Source organism: Ylistrum balloti, unplaced genomic scaffold (genome assembly GCF_031769215.1).
Source record: "Ylistrum balloti isolate Yb309-2 unplaced genomic scaffold, AGI_CSIRO_Ybal_v1 Utg369806, whole genome shotgun sequence".
NCBI classification, from domain to species: Eukaryota; Metazoa; Mollusca; class Bivalvia; order Pectinida; family Pectinidae; genus Ylistrum; species Ylistrum balloti.
The window spans coordinates 101,937-118,298 of record NW_026781981.1 but is presented as its reverse complement, the minus strand read 5'-3'; the positions used below and the strand labels follow the sequence as shown (position 1 = coordinate 118,298).

At 35.6% G+C, this 16,362-nt stretch overlaps 3 protein-coding genes across 3 annotated transcripts; 1 reads left to right on the top strand and 2 right to left on the bottom strand.

Annotated features, from left to right (window-relative positions):
• Window positions 1-1,590: 1,590 nt before the first annotated feature.
• LOC132544685 (uncharacterized) lies at window positions 1,591-6,781 on the top strand. Its single transcript, XM_060208308.1, has 5 exons — window positions 1,591-1,623; window positions 2,326-2,899; window positions 3,325-3,455; window positions 4,031-4,270; window positions 4,540-6,781. Exons 2-5 carry the CDS (start codon window positions 2,610-2,612, stop codon window positions 4,647-4,649), a joined length of 771 nt encoding a protein of 256 aa, XP_060064291.1. The 5' UTR covers window positions 1,591-1,623; window positions 2,326-2,609; the 3' UTR covers window positions 4,650-6,781.
• A 1,198-nt stretch (window positions 6,782-7,979) lies between these two features.
• On the bottom strand, window positions 7,980-10,484 carry LOC132544633 (SPRY domain-containing SOCS box protein 2-like). Its single transcript, XM_060208252.1, has 4 exons — window positions 10,442-10,484; window positions 9,682-9,819; window positions 8,472-8,909; window positions 7,980-8,042 (listed from the first exon to the last, which is right to left on the bottom strand). The coding sequence occupies exons 1-4, from the start codon at window positions 10,482-10,484 to the stop codon at window positions 8,005-8,007; spliced, it is 657 nt and encodes a 218-aa protein (XP_060064235.1). The 3' UTR covers window positions 7,980-8,004.
• A 3,964-nt stretch (window positions 10,485-14,448) lies between these two features.
• LOC132544668 (uncharacterized) lies at window positions 14,449-16,362 on the bottom strand. The gene is made up of 3 exons (XM_060208291.1): window positions 16,358-16,362; window positions 15,476-15,576; window positions 14,449-15,239 (listed from the first exon to the last, which is right to left on the bottom strand). The coding sequence occupies exons 1-3, from the start codon at window positions 16,360-16,362 to the stop codon at window positions 14,449-14,451; spliced, it is 897 nt and encodes a 298-aa protein (XP_060064274.1).

The window sequence follows — 16,362 nt, the reverse complement described above, 5'->3', positions numbered from 1 at the left end:
TGTATACATGGTACTTTAGTTGCAGATGCACTGAGAAATAACTACCAAACACAATCCAGACATTTAGCAAGTTGTTATATCAGAACTACATTTCTTGATATATCTGTGCCCATTTCTATAAGGATTAGAACAAAATATTTTGCATTGCTCCACAAAGCATTGTTGTTGCCCCAGAGCATTTTAGGGTGAATTCTCCATTGACAGATTACCACAAAATCTAATCTGGTGTAAAATTTCATGATGTGAATCTATAGTGCAAATATCAACAAATATCTATACAGGGGTTTGTCATCGAAAACATGCATGTAGCCAAGAAAAAAATTAAAAACTTTAAACCTTATATGATACAATGGACTTGGATCAACATTTTGAGGCAACCACTGCCACTTAATAATGTTAGCATGAATATAACACAAAGAGACCAATAATTGTTCATTTGTAAAATACCTGGTACTCTTCATTTTCTTTTACCAACAGAAGGGATTCAGATTACCTCCCTTTGCAACAAAACTTGTGATATAATGTAGAAACTATGTATAATTGATCTTAAAATATAAGGTTGGTGAGGGTACATAAAATTTGCTGCAATATCTTCGAGGTTTTAAGCCATATTCCTATGCCTGGCATTTATTTTAGCTTACTTCATTCATTGTAATGTCAACATCTGATAAACTGAGGTCAAACAACTTCGATAGTCCGAAATTTGAAGTTGTAAGATCAATCTATAACTGGTCAGTTTCTCTAACTATAAGCAACATTCTGGATTATTTTGGATGGAGACTTGGTCATGTTAAAATAAAGCCGTGAAAGTCAGCATCGATTTCGAGGGTCTGGGCGGAGCTAAATCGTAAAAATTATAACTTCGACACAATATACAGCTTATATCAAATGAATTACGCATGAATCACTTCCCTCTGCATTGCATTTGAGGTTTTGGGGGGGGGGCGGCTTTGATCAACGTATGAAGACAGTTCACAGTTGGCGGAAATATAGGCTATGGTGATCGGTTTGTGCCTAACATATATATTTTTCTTAGTTTAAGATTCGACACATCATAATTATCAACAATTACATTAAAGTGCCTGTTGTAATTGTGCAGAGTCTCGTATGTTATTTATCACACGTTCCAAAACGTGTCTGTTTCGAAGGAAGGGGGACAACGCAAGCGTGTTAAAACACATGGAAAGTAGTTTCAAAGTGACTGCATATAAACATTAACAATAACCATGTCATATTAATGTTTATTTTTAATACATATATCAATTTGAAAACCGTTTGGTCAGGGTATTTGAAGTATGGAATGAAGAAGCAAAGAAAGCATGGTCACCTCAGGAAGTTACAGCGAGAAAGAGGATATTAAAGTAGTTCGTGGCAATGATTTGATCGAAGACTAACACACGTATTTTTGACATTTTAATATTATTTTTATTAAACGGATAGTATTCATCAAATTAGTGATAATGCATGTGACATATTATGGAGGAAATCAATTACTATTATAGCTACAATACAGAACTCTTTTGGGTAGCGGATGAATAATATTCTTCGCCGGAAACAGATGAAATTCTAAAAAGGAAATACGACAGGTTGATCACTAAAATTTACGGAAAGTAAATAGCTCAGGTAAATAAGTGTTTCAATGCACCAAGATGCCATATGTACATTTGTAGATATCACGTTAAACATCAGTATTCAGAATTTCAATAATTTCGATGTGAAAAAATGTGTTGTATAAAACTCTCAGTTTGCGTGGTTGATCGGCAAAAGGGAGATAACTGCTAATTGTTGAAGATTTTTTTTAGACCAAATCCACATTGATATTACAGATTTTGGTTTATGGTTCACGCCAAGAAAAAAATGTAAGTCAGTAGTTTTAGGTTGGGAAGGGTTATCAGTATTGCATAGATTCCAGTTTGAATAATGCTATGATTGAAATGGAACCATCAGGTCCAGAATTGTGTTAATGAATATGAATTTAACACTTAGAGCCAGAGTTTTGACAAAAGAGTCTGTAGTTACCAAAGAAGGGAAGGCTATGATTGGAGAGTCTTTAGTTTTAGTCAATGGTGTGACATAGCTAATTATATTTGGTCTACCATATTTACTATGTTATAGCTTTATGATTTTGTTCAAAACACTTGAAATAAGAATGAAGTTCGATTAAAATATGCTTGACTAATCAGAAGTATTATATGTATATATGTTAACTGTTTAAAGTCCAATCCTTGTGTCATATGTATCATGACAATACCATTGTTGAAAATTGAAAGTTGAAATTGAAATGTTTGGAAGAACTTTATCAATTCTTATTGTCTCTCTTTTCAGGTAACATTAACTTCAAGAAGATTGATTTCAGAAAATGCAAGAGTTGAAAAATTAAATACTGTCCAGTTCCCGAGGAAAAATCAATTTCTAAAACTTGATTTTGGAAAATCAAAGTGATGATTCATCAAGATTTAAGGCAATGTTTGATGTTATGAGTCTAACATCTTGCCAAAATAACAGAAAATGACGTAGATGAATGTATGGCGCTTCCCCTCCTACCATCACAAGGTTCCACATCCCCAATGTTAGTATAATCAATTAAAGCATCAACGTCATGGCAGCAGATGATGGTAATTAGTAAAATATTACAATTAGACTACGTCAATGTGTACATCTCCAAAATGTCACAGAAGAAATCTTACAACGGAAAACATCCCCAGTTGCTAGACTTCAGGGAAGTTGTAGGTGAACATCTGTACAGTAAGGTTCTCGAGTCTTGTAGAAATGAATCACATGCTCAGAAAGTTACAGGAATATTACTGGAATGTGGGAAGGAAGAAGCCTTTCGTCTGCTGGAGGACAAAGATTTCCTTGGATCTAGAATCCGTTTAGCTGAAAATACTTTGAAGGAATGGTATGTAAATGTGATAGCTGTCCCAGTTCTACATAAATAAGAATCAAGAAGATTGTTAATTGTCTTCATTATACCAGTGAGTCATAGTCAGGCTAATTGTTTGATAGTTTGTTTCATAATTTGGCAGATTTTTACATAATGATAACATATTTTTTTTTAGTACAGTAAAATTTCAATGCAATAGGAATTTTAAACAACCTGGTAGTAAGCATATTGATAAATTAACATATTGGCAATTATTGTTCATGTATTTATGAAGTACTTTGCAATTAGATGAATAGTTAAGTTATGATGAAGAATGGATGCTACGACCAGAAATCAAAAATAGGAAATGCATGCTTGTAAGGTAGAATATCTCTGACCTTAGAGAATAATGCAGTGTAGCATTCTATAGTCCTATACATTGTTTGTTTCTTTTGCTGTAGTGGGTCTTACATAAACGGAAATGAATTAGTCAAGGCACTTCCAGCTTCTGAAATTCTTCCTCTTTCTGTTGCTGATAAATTGTTTGAAAAAGTCAGTGAAATAGAGCCGGCATTGTCTTGCCAGATTACAGGTAAGGTTGGTTGCCTCTAATACATACTCTTCACACCTTTTGGTGCCTATAATACCTACCACTACATATAAACAGGCTCTTCACTTCTCTTGTTACCTTTAATACATACATACAGACTGTTTATATATACCTCTTGGTACCAATGATAATACAGGTCTTTAACACCTCTTTGTGCACATATATTATAATGCATTCATACAGGCTCCTCACACCTCTTGGTGCCTCTTATACATACAAACAGGCCCTTTATACCTCTTGTTGCCTATCATACATACGTACAGATTCTTCATCTATGCCTCTTGTTACCAATGATAATATACATACAGGTTCTTAACACCTCATCCTACCAATAATACATACAAACAGGCCCTTTATACCTCTTGTTGCCTATCATACATACATACAGACTCTTTATCCTGCCTCTTGTTACCAATGATAATATACATACAGGTTCTAACACCTCATAGTGCTGATAATACATACATACAGGCACTTTATACATTTTTTTGCCTGTGATATGTACATACAGATTTTCCCAACCTCTTGTTTTATGATATTCCTATTTCTCCTTTAAGGAATGTTACTAGAAGCAGAATCTGTGGAAGTTGAAATGATGTTACAAAATTCAAATATCCTGAAACAGGCAGTATCTCAAGCATTACTGTCACTGTCAGCTACAGAGTCTGAAGTAGCCGAGGAGGTATCTGATAATGAAAGCGATGAGTGCTCAGTCTCCGAGGATTCCATAGGAGATCAGTTGTTTGAGGCAGTGGAAAACATTTATCCTGATCCAGATACAGCTTCCAAAATTACAGGTTCGATCATAATACCAGTAAATTCACTCTTAATGGGTGAAAAAAGGTGAAGTTAAATATTTGCCATGTTTTTCTTATACTGACACTGTTAGATGAATTGTATAATATGACAAACACACATTAGGTGATATTTATTGCTAAAGTCAAGTTACCAAACTTTGGTTGATGGAATATTCTAGTCATCAACATTTTGTGAATGTAATAGTCTAGTCAGCAATTTTTGTTGATGGAATAGTCTAAACCATTATCTCTTTTTTCACTGTTCACAGGTATGTTGATGGAGTCGGGCAGTCTTGGCCTGGACCAGCTCCTACAGGACAAACAAAACCTGACTACTAGGATACACTTGGCATACAAGGCTCTTCAGCTGAAGGATTAGGGTTCAATTTCTGTCAACATGATATGAGCTTTAAAAATATTAACTGACCAAATCATATGGCGGGTGTTTGTACTTATTTTTGACTTGGCTGTTTTTCAATTATACAAGGGTATTTCAAAAAATGTAATTGAAATGTTATGATGATACGGATCACTTGTTCCATGGTACAGAGTATACTAACATATGTAAGCACCAATTATTATCATTATTATGAATATTATCAGTATTTGACCTATAAATCAGGTCTCATGTATATTTATTGTTATAAATTTAATGTCTTCTTCCATCACAATTGCAAAATTTTAATTCATAAGAGTTCAGTTTACTTGTTCAAGCTGAAAATGGCAAAAATTTTGACCTGCAAAAATGATTGGCTCTCCAACAGATCAAAGTCTTGGGTATTTACATACTGCATATAAAAGATATGCATATTCTCACCATCTGGGAAATCTCACAATGTTTTACGTAGCCAAATGTAACATGGACATTCCGAAATGACGAAATCAGAATCAGCTTCACATTGATAGATGGAGTGGTCAGGAAGCTTACCGGCATCACTTTGTTCCATAATGAATCTGTTGTGAAGTCATGTTGACTTTCAAATTAAGTTTATTTTCTGACTCCGATCTATAATATTCTTAAAACATATTACCAAAAAACCCTGAAAACACAAGTTTAATTTAACAGTATGTTATTGGATTGGGCTCAAAGACTATTGTATGTATACCCTTTACAGGATACTTTTTGTATTTATATTTAACTATAACTTTGTGAACTTTGATTTGTTATAGTATCAATGGGTTTTATCATGGTATATAAACTTTGTAGCATCCGTCCATCTGCCAATTTTTCTCACTGTTGTGTCTTTTTCAATGGATGTGCTTGATAAATCAGGTTACAAATAGTTCAATATTTTCCATCAAATTTCAACAAAATTATAACCCTTGGTAATTTTTCATTTCAAAATTTTCTTTGAGTTTTTCTACCTTACCGTTTCACCAATATACACCCATGCATATTACCACTGACCACGTTCAGATCTAGTCATGGTTTGTCTATAGGGTACTTCCTTGCACAGTCTGGAAAGTCCAACTGTTTATAGTTTCAATCACTTATCAATGTTTTGATATAATTTGTTTATTTTTTATACCAACAACAAGTCAAAATGGATTTTGCCGTGTGTGATAGACATGAATTTTTTCTGGTCTTGTGTTGTTTTTTCCTGTCCCAAGTCAGAGAAATAGTTGTAATTTTTGTAGTAATGATAAAAGTTTTCTATATCTGTTTAGTTTGTATAAAAATTTTGTCTCTGTGGTATATTTGTTTGTTTAGTATTCAATACCAAAGAATAGCTTACTTGTTCTTTGACTTTTTTTAAATACCGAGAGCAGTTAGGGAAATAGTTGTAGATTTATGATGGGAAAGGTTGTACATATATATGGTTCATAATATTATGACTTTTTAAGGCTTTTTAGTTTTGCATTATTGAAATGTTTATGGCCGATTGTTATTATAGCCCTTTTGGTTGTATGTCTGGAGTATAACATCTCTCCGACTTGGTCTATATTCACTACATAGAAAATGAAGTAGCCAAACTGAAGGCGGCACAAATTTGTCCACCATTATACACAAATAAAGTCCTTTGTTCAACATTTTTAGTTTTAGAAAAAGGGCAAATGTTCACATGGTTTTATTAAAAGGGAAACCAGGTCAAAATTATATACAGTTTTATTTACATAAAGTTAGAGACTGTGGTTCATTATCACTGTGAAGATAGATGTTTTTGTCGGTAGAGGTTGATAAATTTGGATTTTTTTCCTTTTTTTTTTTAAATTTTACAATGCAAATATATATAAACATTTTCACATTTACTTATTTTTATTGTGATAAAGCTAATGTGAAGTAAGATAAATGACCTAGGACATAAAGAATGATGGTCTGTTTTATATACCTCTCTGAGACAAAAATAGTCAGTTGTCAGGTAGCTCTCTGATTGTCTCAGATGTCTGACAAAAATAGTCAGTTATCAGGTACCTCTCTGATTGTATCAGATGTCTGACAAAAATAGTCAGTTATCAGGTACCTCTCTGATTGTATCAAATGAAAGTCGGCAATAAAATTGGCCAATTGTATGCATGTTGTTTTGTTTTTTGTAATTCCGTTGCGATGAATATTTTTTAAAATCGATTATCTCCCCTTATATAACATACAAAGCACTGAAATGAACAATAATAAGTTGGGGGGTTGGGGGGGGGAGAGAAATCCTAACAACTGTAATTAATAGTAAAACGAATGCAATATCCACTTGAATTTGTTTCACAAAGTATTTGATGTAGGCTAAATCTATCATGAATGATGGAGGTGGTGATCTGACTAGGCATCTTGGCCTACAGCATATCGACTGAGAATCTTGGTTCAATATTTTCTACCACTTTATGTTTTCTTTGGTGGTAATAGATGTATTAGACTCTATGAAGGCACTAGCTTGAATTAATGCAAGGTTTATCTATGGTTAGTAAGCCAAATGTGCGTGCGTTTCAATCTCTCCTCTGAGGTATGGGTTTTTGAAGCAACTCGCCAAGTAGAAGTCGTTTACTGTATACAATGTACATAATTTAATTTTTCAAGAAAGTAGATTTTGTGAAGAATTGAAGATATCGTCTTGTGCAAAATCTCCATAGTTGCAGTTATATTTCATTATAAAATACTTTCCACTAAATGGACAACGCATAGTCATCACCATGGTAATTTAGCGGAAAGGTTTTACTGACAGGCGATGCCGGACAATTGCTCTTGAAATTAATAAATCGTCAGTTGTACAGCAGCTATTGTTTTATACATGGTTTTGTGAAAACGAGTAATTTCTATTAAATACAAATTCTAATGTTCATATTATACCAGAAATACAAGTGACAGCGGTTTCTCTCCTACACCATGTCCCGTATCCTGTCCTTCATGTAAAGGTCACCAGTGATATCTACAGTCCATGGTAAAATTCAAAAGAAATATTTAATAAAGTAAATATAGCATTTTAATGAATGAATTGTAAAATGTAGGATTTCAGTATAATGGAGAGGACACAGCACGTTTGATTGTAAGGAGATGACTTAGAATGTTCTTCGCCTAGCCCGGTTGGTACCAGGCAGAACTCTTTCAATAACAGGAAAAGCTGAAGTGATTCCGGCTCATGTTTTCCTCAATGCGTATATCTTTTCAATCCTATGACACCACAGACGTCACAAACCCTGCTTTACTGTTCGGTTATCATGTGCTCAATCACCCAAAAGGAAATTGGTTTCAGCGCGCAGAAAATATTTTATCACTGAGAAACGCAGTTGAACCGGAAGTTGTAATGTCATCTTGTCTTGCGGATAGGACCTGTCACAATAATGCCTGCAAAAGGAAAAGATGATTAGTGAAACCATCAGTTTATGGCAAAGTAATGAATGTTGAGCCATGCAAATATCGAATTAATTGTCATTTAAATGCTGTTATTTAAAGCATCAATGGTACTAGATCCAAAATAAATTTATTACATGTAATAACCTGCATGCATTGTTTTGACTCACTCGAATAGTGGCATGCGTCATAAGAAAATAATGAGATTTCATAAATTTTGTTGAATTCGGGGCAAAAAACGCTTCCCTTTCAATTTAACATTCATTTCAGCCAATTTTGTTTTTCCTCAATCGCATCCTTGTTTCAACGATTTAGCCTCTCTAATGAACCCTATAAGGGCGAAATAGCTGTGTGGTGCTGTTTAGTTCATAAATTTTGTAAGAAAAGGTGTTATTCACTTGTATGTCCATTAACACCTCTTACCTTTGCCTCTGTACACCATGGTGACTGTTGCCCCTGGTGACGTAGCTGATATCATAGGATATACAGTCTGTCCCTCAATGTCCATACCGGAAAATGCACTGCCGTAAAATACCCCATCAGCTCCGAATAACAGTTTCCGTTCAGGGATATCGATATACATGTAAAACCTATCCGGTAATTGACATCTATTTCCCTTGGGATATTTTGATATTTCCTTTCCCTTGTGAACTGTTCGTGACGTCACAAGATCAATGCCCCAAGAGTCCTGCGTTTCTCCTACCAGGGCAACACTTTTATGATGGTAGATCGGTGCTATTTCGTTTGCAATCCCTACACTTGCATGGTTTCCTCGCATCCAAGTCGGAAAACTTATTTCAAATATATGACGGCCTTTAGAAAAGCCTCGACTCCACTTTATTCCATATGTTTTCTCCGGGTCTGAAATAAACAAAAAAATCATTATTATAGTTATCTTTACATGATTCTCTGTTTCAAAGTGTTTAATGACGGTAATACATAATAATTAAATGTTACCTGGTCTAAAAATAGTCTGAGAGGGTTCTGATTTTCTGAGAATTTATTTATTCTTATCTATTTATTTTTGACTTTGTTGTCGTGAACATGCCACGATTTACGAACAAAACTATCACAGATGACAGTAGGAACCCTGCTGACTGTATGCCGACACACGTGCACACCTCGTCATCAGAAAACTAGGATTGAAGTTTTTATCATGGAAGTTTGGAATGCGTAGACTGATCTGTTCTTGTTGTCTAGTTCCATTCCAAAAACGGTTAAAAGCAAAAGCCCGTTCAATTAAATGTAAGAGATAATTTTCTGGGAGTTTTAATTCGTTTGATCATATAGTCGCTTTTAAAAAGAAAATAGTAAGATACTTTTTATTCATTCTGAAATACTGATAAAGGTCAATATTCCTGTCATCTAAATTTGGTAAATAAGGTCTTTCATATATACTTGTATATAAAGTGTGTTTCCAGACAGTACGGTGCGTTCATACCTATGATAGATTTTCCTACATTAATAATCTGATTCATAAACGTAAAAACAATATACTTGTATTAACATTTGACCACTCATAAAGCGATTTCTACAGCAAGGCTTTCTGAAACATAATAATTCTTGCGTGTAACTGGAATAAAGTCACTTAAAACGGGAAGCTATGGGAGTTGTCTCCCTTGATTTTACTTGCCTTTTGACTGATTAACCACTGTGTTGTCGTTAATCTTCCTGAAACCTGTCGCCTTCACGATAAGGTGGTCGTTCCATGTTTTATTGGAGCGGACCGTCGTGGACATCCAAGGAGCGGGATCCTCACCGCTAACATTATCTACATATGTATATAGAACACTGATCAATAAAATGAAAAATAAGGGCCAATGCATGTGATAAAATGTTATTGAAGTCAATCGTTAGACTAAGCCAGTATTCATAAATGTTTTTGACTTCCAATGAATCACGGAACTTGTAGGCAATATAGATACAGCCTGCTACATACAAGTTGTAGTTAAGAAAGTCTATTTTTATATCGCAAACTATGGCAAACATAACGAGAAGGAATTTTATTTAGTTATTTAACGTCAGTAACCCTGATCGTGGACAGGACCGGGATTCATGAAAAATCTAAAGTTTATTACCTAAAATAAAACTTCATTTAATTAAATAAGATTTATTTATGAATCCCGTTCCTGGTTTTAGATCAGTAAATCACATATATTCCGCTAAACGGTTTAGAAATACCAACAAAAGAAACATTGAGCACAGTGCTTACAGGTACCAAGACAGATAGGATAGATTTAAACATTATAATATAGAGATTTACAGATTTGTGAATGTATGCCAAAATCAAAGAAGACATTAACATATCTCACAATTTTAAAAAAGATTAAAACATTTTTTTATCTTAAATCGCAGGAAACATGAAAGTCTGTTACTACACTGACATAACTTACCGACACTGGTGTGCCGGGTGTTCGGATTTACCACATTGCCCATTCACTCAATGTTGAAGATAATCTCTCGGATACCATCCTGTAGATGTATAAATGTATCGTGTGTTTAAGTCCACTGGTATTTAACAAGGATTTACTTGTAATATATATGTAGCTACCTCACAAATTATCTGTAACAAGAAGTGGTTGTATACTAAAACACATAAGTATATTTGTTTTCTCGTGTTGTTGACAAGCCTGTATTAACAATGCTATAATTACGCTGCACAGTAAACCTAAACAGGGAGCAGTGTTGTTCGCGCTTGAATTATTGATAATTTAAATCTAGCGATTACCAGAAACACAATTCGTCTCTTGTTACTAACACCACTGTCTGTTTACTTGACATAAATGTTGACAATGAACATATAGTAGATCATGTAAATAAATATCCGAAAACCATTTATGTTTGTCGTCAATGCATTCTGCACTGTCAATAATACATTTCAATACCCACCTGTAATGCCAGTCTTACCTACATACCTGGTATGTGCCTTGTTGTGTGCCGATATCCAGGTCGGAACATGAATACATGTATATACAGATAATTGTACAGCCCACCACAACTTTAAAGCCCACGTGTCGATTGGGATCAGTTAAAAAAATATCTAGATATCATTACTAACACGTACATGTAAGACGACTTTGTCCAGTGTCTAGAACCCACTACCGGCTAGATCACGTTTCAGTTTAGTATAGTAAGTGTTACCATTATGCTTTAGACTGGTTTATCTTTCATTATGTTGCACTGAAACAAATAAATTTTATTTACCGATATGCTTAATAACTGAAGGACATGAAATAATCGCACTGCGACATAAAGGGAATGAAAATAATATCACATCTTTATTCCTTCAAAACACGGTTTCAAACTTGAGAGTGACCCGCGAGTGAAGAAACGTTAAGTTAAACCTGGTATATTTCATACATTTGTAGGTTAATCCAGTCGATTTATATTACCATGTCAAGCCTTGTACTGGAATGTCTGTTGGATTGTCCTGACGAATCGTACAGGAGAAACGTAGATATTAAAATTCTAGTACTCTAGATAAAACTGGTCATATTAATTACCATGTTAAAGCCGACCGAGTGCATAGTGACATTTAACTACGACCATTCAAGTGGTCAACACAAATTGAACGTGCCAGTTCTCACAGGTGGCTTTGTGTCAGTGTATTTATGTGCCTAAACGATTACCGTAAATAACCATTTGTTCCACAAGGGCGAAAGGGCATGTAACATTGTTTCTTTGGGAGAGGGCATGTACCAATGTTTCTTTGGGAGAGGGCATGTAACAATGTTTCCTAGGAGAGGGCATGTAACAATGTTTCCTGAGAGAGGGCATGTAACCATATTTCTTGGGGAGAGGGCATGTAACAATTTTTCTTGTGAAGAGGGCATGTAACAGTGTTTCAATGCTTCTTTGGGAGAGGGAATGTACCAATGTTTCTTGGGGAGAGGGCATGTAACAATTTTTTTTGGGAGAAGGCATGCAACAATGTCTCTTGGGGAGAGGGTATGTAACCATATTTCTTTGTGAGAGGGCATGTAACCATATTTCTTTGTGAGAGGGCATGTAACCATATTTCTTGGGGAGAGGGCATGCAACAATGTTTCTTTGGGAGAAGGCATGTAACCATATTTCTTTGTGAGAGGGCATGTAACCATATTTCTTTGTGAGAGGGCATGTAACCATATTTCTTGGGGAGAGGGCATGTAACAATGTTTCTTTGGGAGAAGGCATGTAACCATATTTCTTTGTGAGAGGGCATGTAACCATATTTCTTTGTGAGAGGGCATGTAAACATATTTCTTGGGGAGAGGGCATGCAACAATGTTTCTTGTGAAGAGGGCATGTAACATTGTTTCTTTGGGAGAGGGCATGTACCAATGTTTCTTTGGGAGAGGGCATGTAACAATGTTTCTTTGGGAGAAGGCATGTAACCATATTTCTTTGTGAGAGGGCATGTAACCATATTTCTTGGGGAGAGGGCATGCAACAATGTTTCTTGTGAAGAGGGCATGTAACAGTGTTTCAATGCTTCTTTTGGAGAGGGAATGTACCAATGTTTCTTTGAGAGAGGGTATGTAACAATATTTCTTGGGGAGAGGGCATGTAACAATGTTTCAATGTTTCTTGGGGAGAAGAGCACGGAACAATGTTTCTTGGATAGAGGACATGACACAACATTTCTTTGGGAGAGGGCATGTACCAATGTTTCTTTGGGAGAAGGCATGTAACAATGTTTCTTTGGGAGAAGGCATGTAACAATGTTTCTTTGGGAGAGGGCATGTAACAATGTTTCCTGGGAGAGGGCATGTAACAATGTTTCTTGGGAAGAGGGCATGTAACAATGTTTCAATGCTTCTTTGGGAGAGGGAATGTAACACTGTTTCTTGGGGAGAAGAGCATGTACCAATGTTTCTTTGGGAGAAGGCATGTAACAATGTTTCTTTGGGAGAAGGCATGTACCAATGTTTCTTTGGGAGAAGGCATGTAACAATGTTTCTTTGGGGAGAAGAGCATGTAACAAAATTTCTTTGGGAAAGGGCATGTGACAATATTTCTGTGGGAGAATGCGTGTTTTAGGTTAAGAGGGCGTGTAACAATGTTTCGGGGGAGAGGGCATGTAGCATTGTTTTTGGGGGAGAGGACATGTAACAGTGTTTCTTTGGGAGAGGGCAGTATATGCCTTCATAGCTTGTTCTTCTTACAGTATGCTCCTTTGTAGATATATTAATATGTGTAATATGAAAAAACATTGCCATCACCAGACAGTTAGAGGAATTTCAGAAATCAAGGCAGGGTGTAAATTCAAGTGAATCGCTTTCTACCATTGGATGGTAGGTTATTCAGATCATCCTTCGACCGTGGTCCGGCTCCAGTCTTCCGTAAACAATACTTCTTATCGTTATTTTAGGATTCAGGATGGACGGTTTTCAACTTTTATAAGTATGAACCGTTTTGTCCCTAGTGTGCATTGTTCCATTTTGGGACTAATCCGGCAGGCGGCCATCTTGTATTTCGACAGTCATACTTTGTTATCATTACTTCTTGATAAGCACTTGATGACTCTTTCCCAAACTTTCTAATATGTAGGTTTCCTTTGATACCTCTCTGTGTCTTTTTGATTTTAGGTATGATCAGTAAAAACAAAATGTCTGTCTTGAATTTTGACAATGAAAGTTTGCCAAATTTTTTTTTCAATTTTCAGATAATAAAGAGCGAAAACAAAGATAACAAGGTAACTATTTAACTTTCAAAATACAAATAAAGATCAAACAATGGCGGGCACCAAGACCCATCTGGGAACTCTTGTTGATTAAATGATTAATAGCATATATGAATACACGTTCTGTCACGTGATACAATCTCGCTGAACGCCCCGCTTAGCACCCATCGAGAAATTGGCATTTGAGGTCAGACTCAAGCTAGGAAGTTATCTGCTTGAAGTTAGTATGCATATATGGACAGAAACACATGAATAATATTACAGACTACAAACGTATTGAAACTGATTGTTCAGAGACCTAGCTGATCCAAATTTGTCGAGGCGACATAGTTTGTCGTGTTGTGTGACTGTATCTTGGTACACAGTATTACTTGACATTGGCTAGACATGTGTCACAACAAGGGTAGGGGAAGATGTTTCGTGATTGGTGAGATGAAAATATAGCGTGATAGAGATATAGCTACAAACATGTCATTGAGAAGTCAGCCTACGTATTTTCACTTCCAAAAGATTAATTTATTTGTCGGATTGGCCTATCACTTGGTCAACAATAAGGGTAATTTTGAGTCAGGATCTCTTTGTAATTAAAGTGTAGTATGATGGTAACCTCATTAAACAACATACAAACTGACCGTTACATACCAGCCAGTGGAATTTTCCGAAAGCACAACCGCTACATCACAACAGACATATAAGGCTTTGGTACATGCACTTTAATCTTTGAACAATGACACGTTACAAACTTGAATTTGCCTGTGGTCTCAGTGATCCTGTATCAAACTTGATTGTGGCAACAGCGACACATTTTGACGACGATTTGTTATGAATAGAAAAATGTATTATTTGAATGTTCGTTTTGTCTTGCCATGTGTAAATAGTCAACATCTCGCAGGCGCGAGATTCGCCGAGATGTATAATATCTGATTCTAGAACTGGATACCAGAGTATGTCGGACGTAAAGTGCCTATAGTACCCGGAGCGTGTTGCTCCTGTTGCACTCTCGAGACAGAACTGGATATATTCTGACTGATTGACATGGTCGTTAAAATCTGTATCACTATATCTTGTTTTTATTTCTATTCGGAAACAGTCTTGAGGAACGTGTCTAAATTCTCGACTTGTTTTTACTCCATCTTTCAAAATATCCAAATTTGTGTCAGTGACAGACTTATACTTTTCCGTGAACCATTTTGGCAGTGGAGTTGGGCGTCTGGAATCAACACTCGTACAAACGAGAGTAGTCACGCACCGGGCAAGTTCTATTTTAGTGTCTGCGCATGACAGGATATAGAGATTGGTCATAGACGTGCGCCCTACTGCAGCTGCTCGAACCTCCACGAGAAGGTTTGACGAAGATAGATGAGCTATATCGGAGTAAAGTTGTAATGACATTCTCATTCCCTGACTAACTAGAAAAGCACGGGTAGAATCAGTATCAATTTTAGTACGGTCAAAGTATCCATCCCCGAATGCCACCATTGCCGCATGCATAAAGAATTTCTTCAGGGACGCTACTCCGATATGCCCTGGAAGAAAGAATGGTAGTAGATGTTCATGTTCAATGGAAAATTGTACGAAGATCGTGCATTAAGTAAACAAGTAAATAACACAGTTTAATACCAATTTTGATTTGCATCATACAACTGTTTCGTCCTACGACTCGTCAGTGATACTAATGGCCTGAATTTGGAAGGCTATGAGGTTTGGTAACAAAATATAATATAAACTTGATTCGTGTCAGTGTATCGGCGGGTAAACATACCTGTTCGATTAAAGAAAGAGGACGTAATTCCCCGGAACAACACCAGTCCGTTGTGGGAGGACATGTATATGATCTTGTACTGAGGAGTTTCATTAACAGAGCTGAACGAAAAAATACATCAAAATAAACAAAACATGGTCTAATGCAGTAATACTTAGCATAGCACAAGAAATGACAAAATGTGCCTATATATACTAAATGTATCTAGAAATGAAGTTGTATACTTAATTCGAAAGGGCTAAAGATATCTCGAAAAAAATGAGGTATGTCCATTCAAATTCAGAAACCCATCCAGGAATATCACGAATATTCTCTTAGAATTCCTTGGTAGTGCTTTCACAAAAACGGTCAGATAAAATTCCAAAACTGAAGAACAGGGAAATAATACAAAAATTTGTTGAAAAATCACAGGAAAGAATTAAAGTTTCATTAATCTAGATATGTCATAATCACGTGGAGCAGAAAAGCTAATCCCCACCCCCAAAAAAACCCCATAATTTTCAATCAATTGATCATAGATTGCAAACTACCATTTTTTTTTTTTTTTTTTTTTGGAAAACATAAACTGTGACATTATTTCAAAAGAAGACAAAACAAAAGCACAAGAAAACAAAATACGAGAACCTTTATACCATCAATCCATTAAGTAAACAGATATTTTGATTTATCAAGTGGAGTCATTGGTCACGTGAAAGAAAGTCTTGATAATGGCGATTCTCTCCAGACTATATGTATTTGTCACGAGTTCATAAAAGCATTTGACACAATTCCCATAACAGCTCGACTGGAAAGTTAAAATCATGTGGATTCTTTAAGAGAATGATAAATTGGATGCAATATTTCCTAAGTAACATATACACGCGTCTACGTACATCACGTTACGCCAT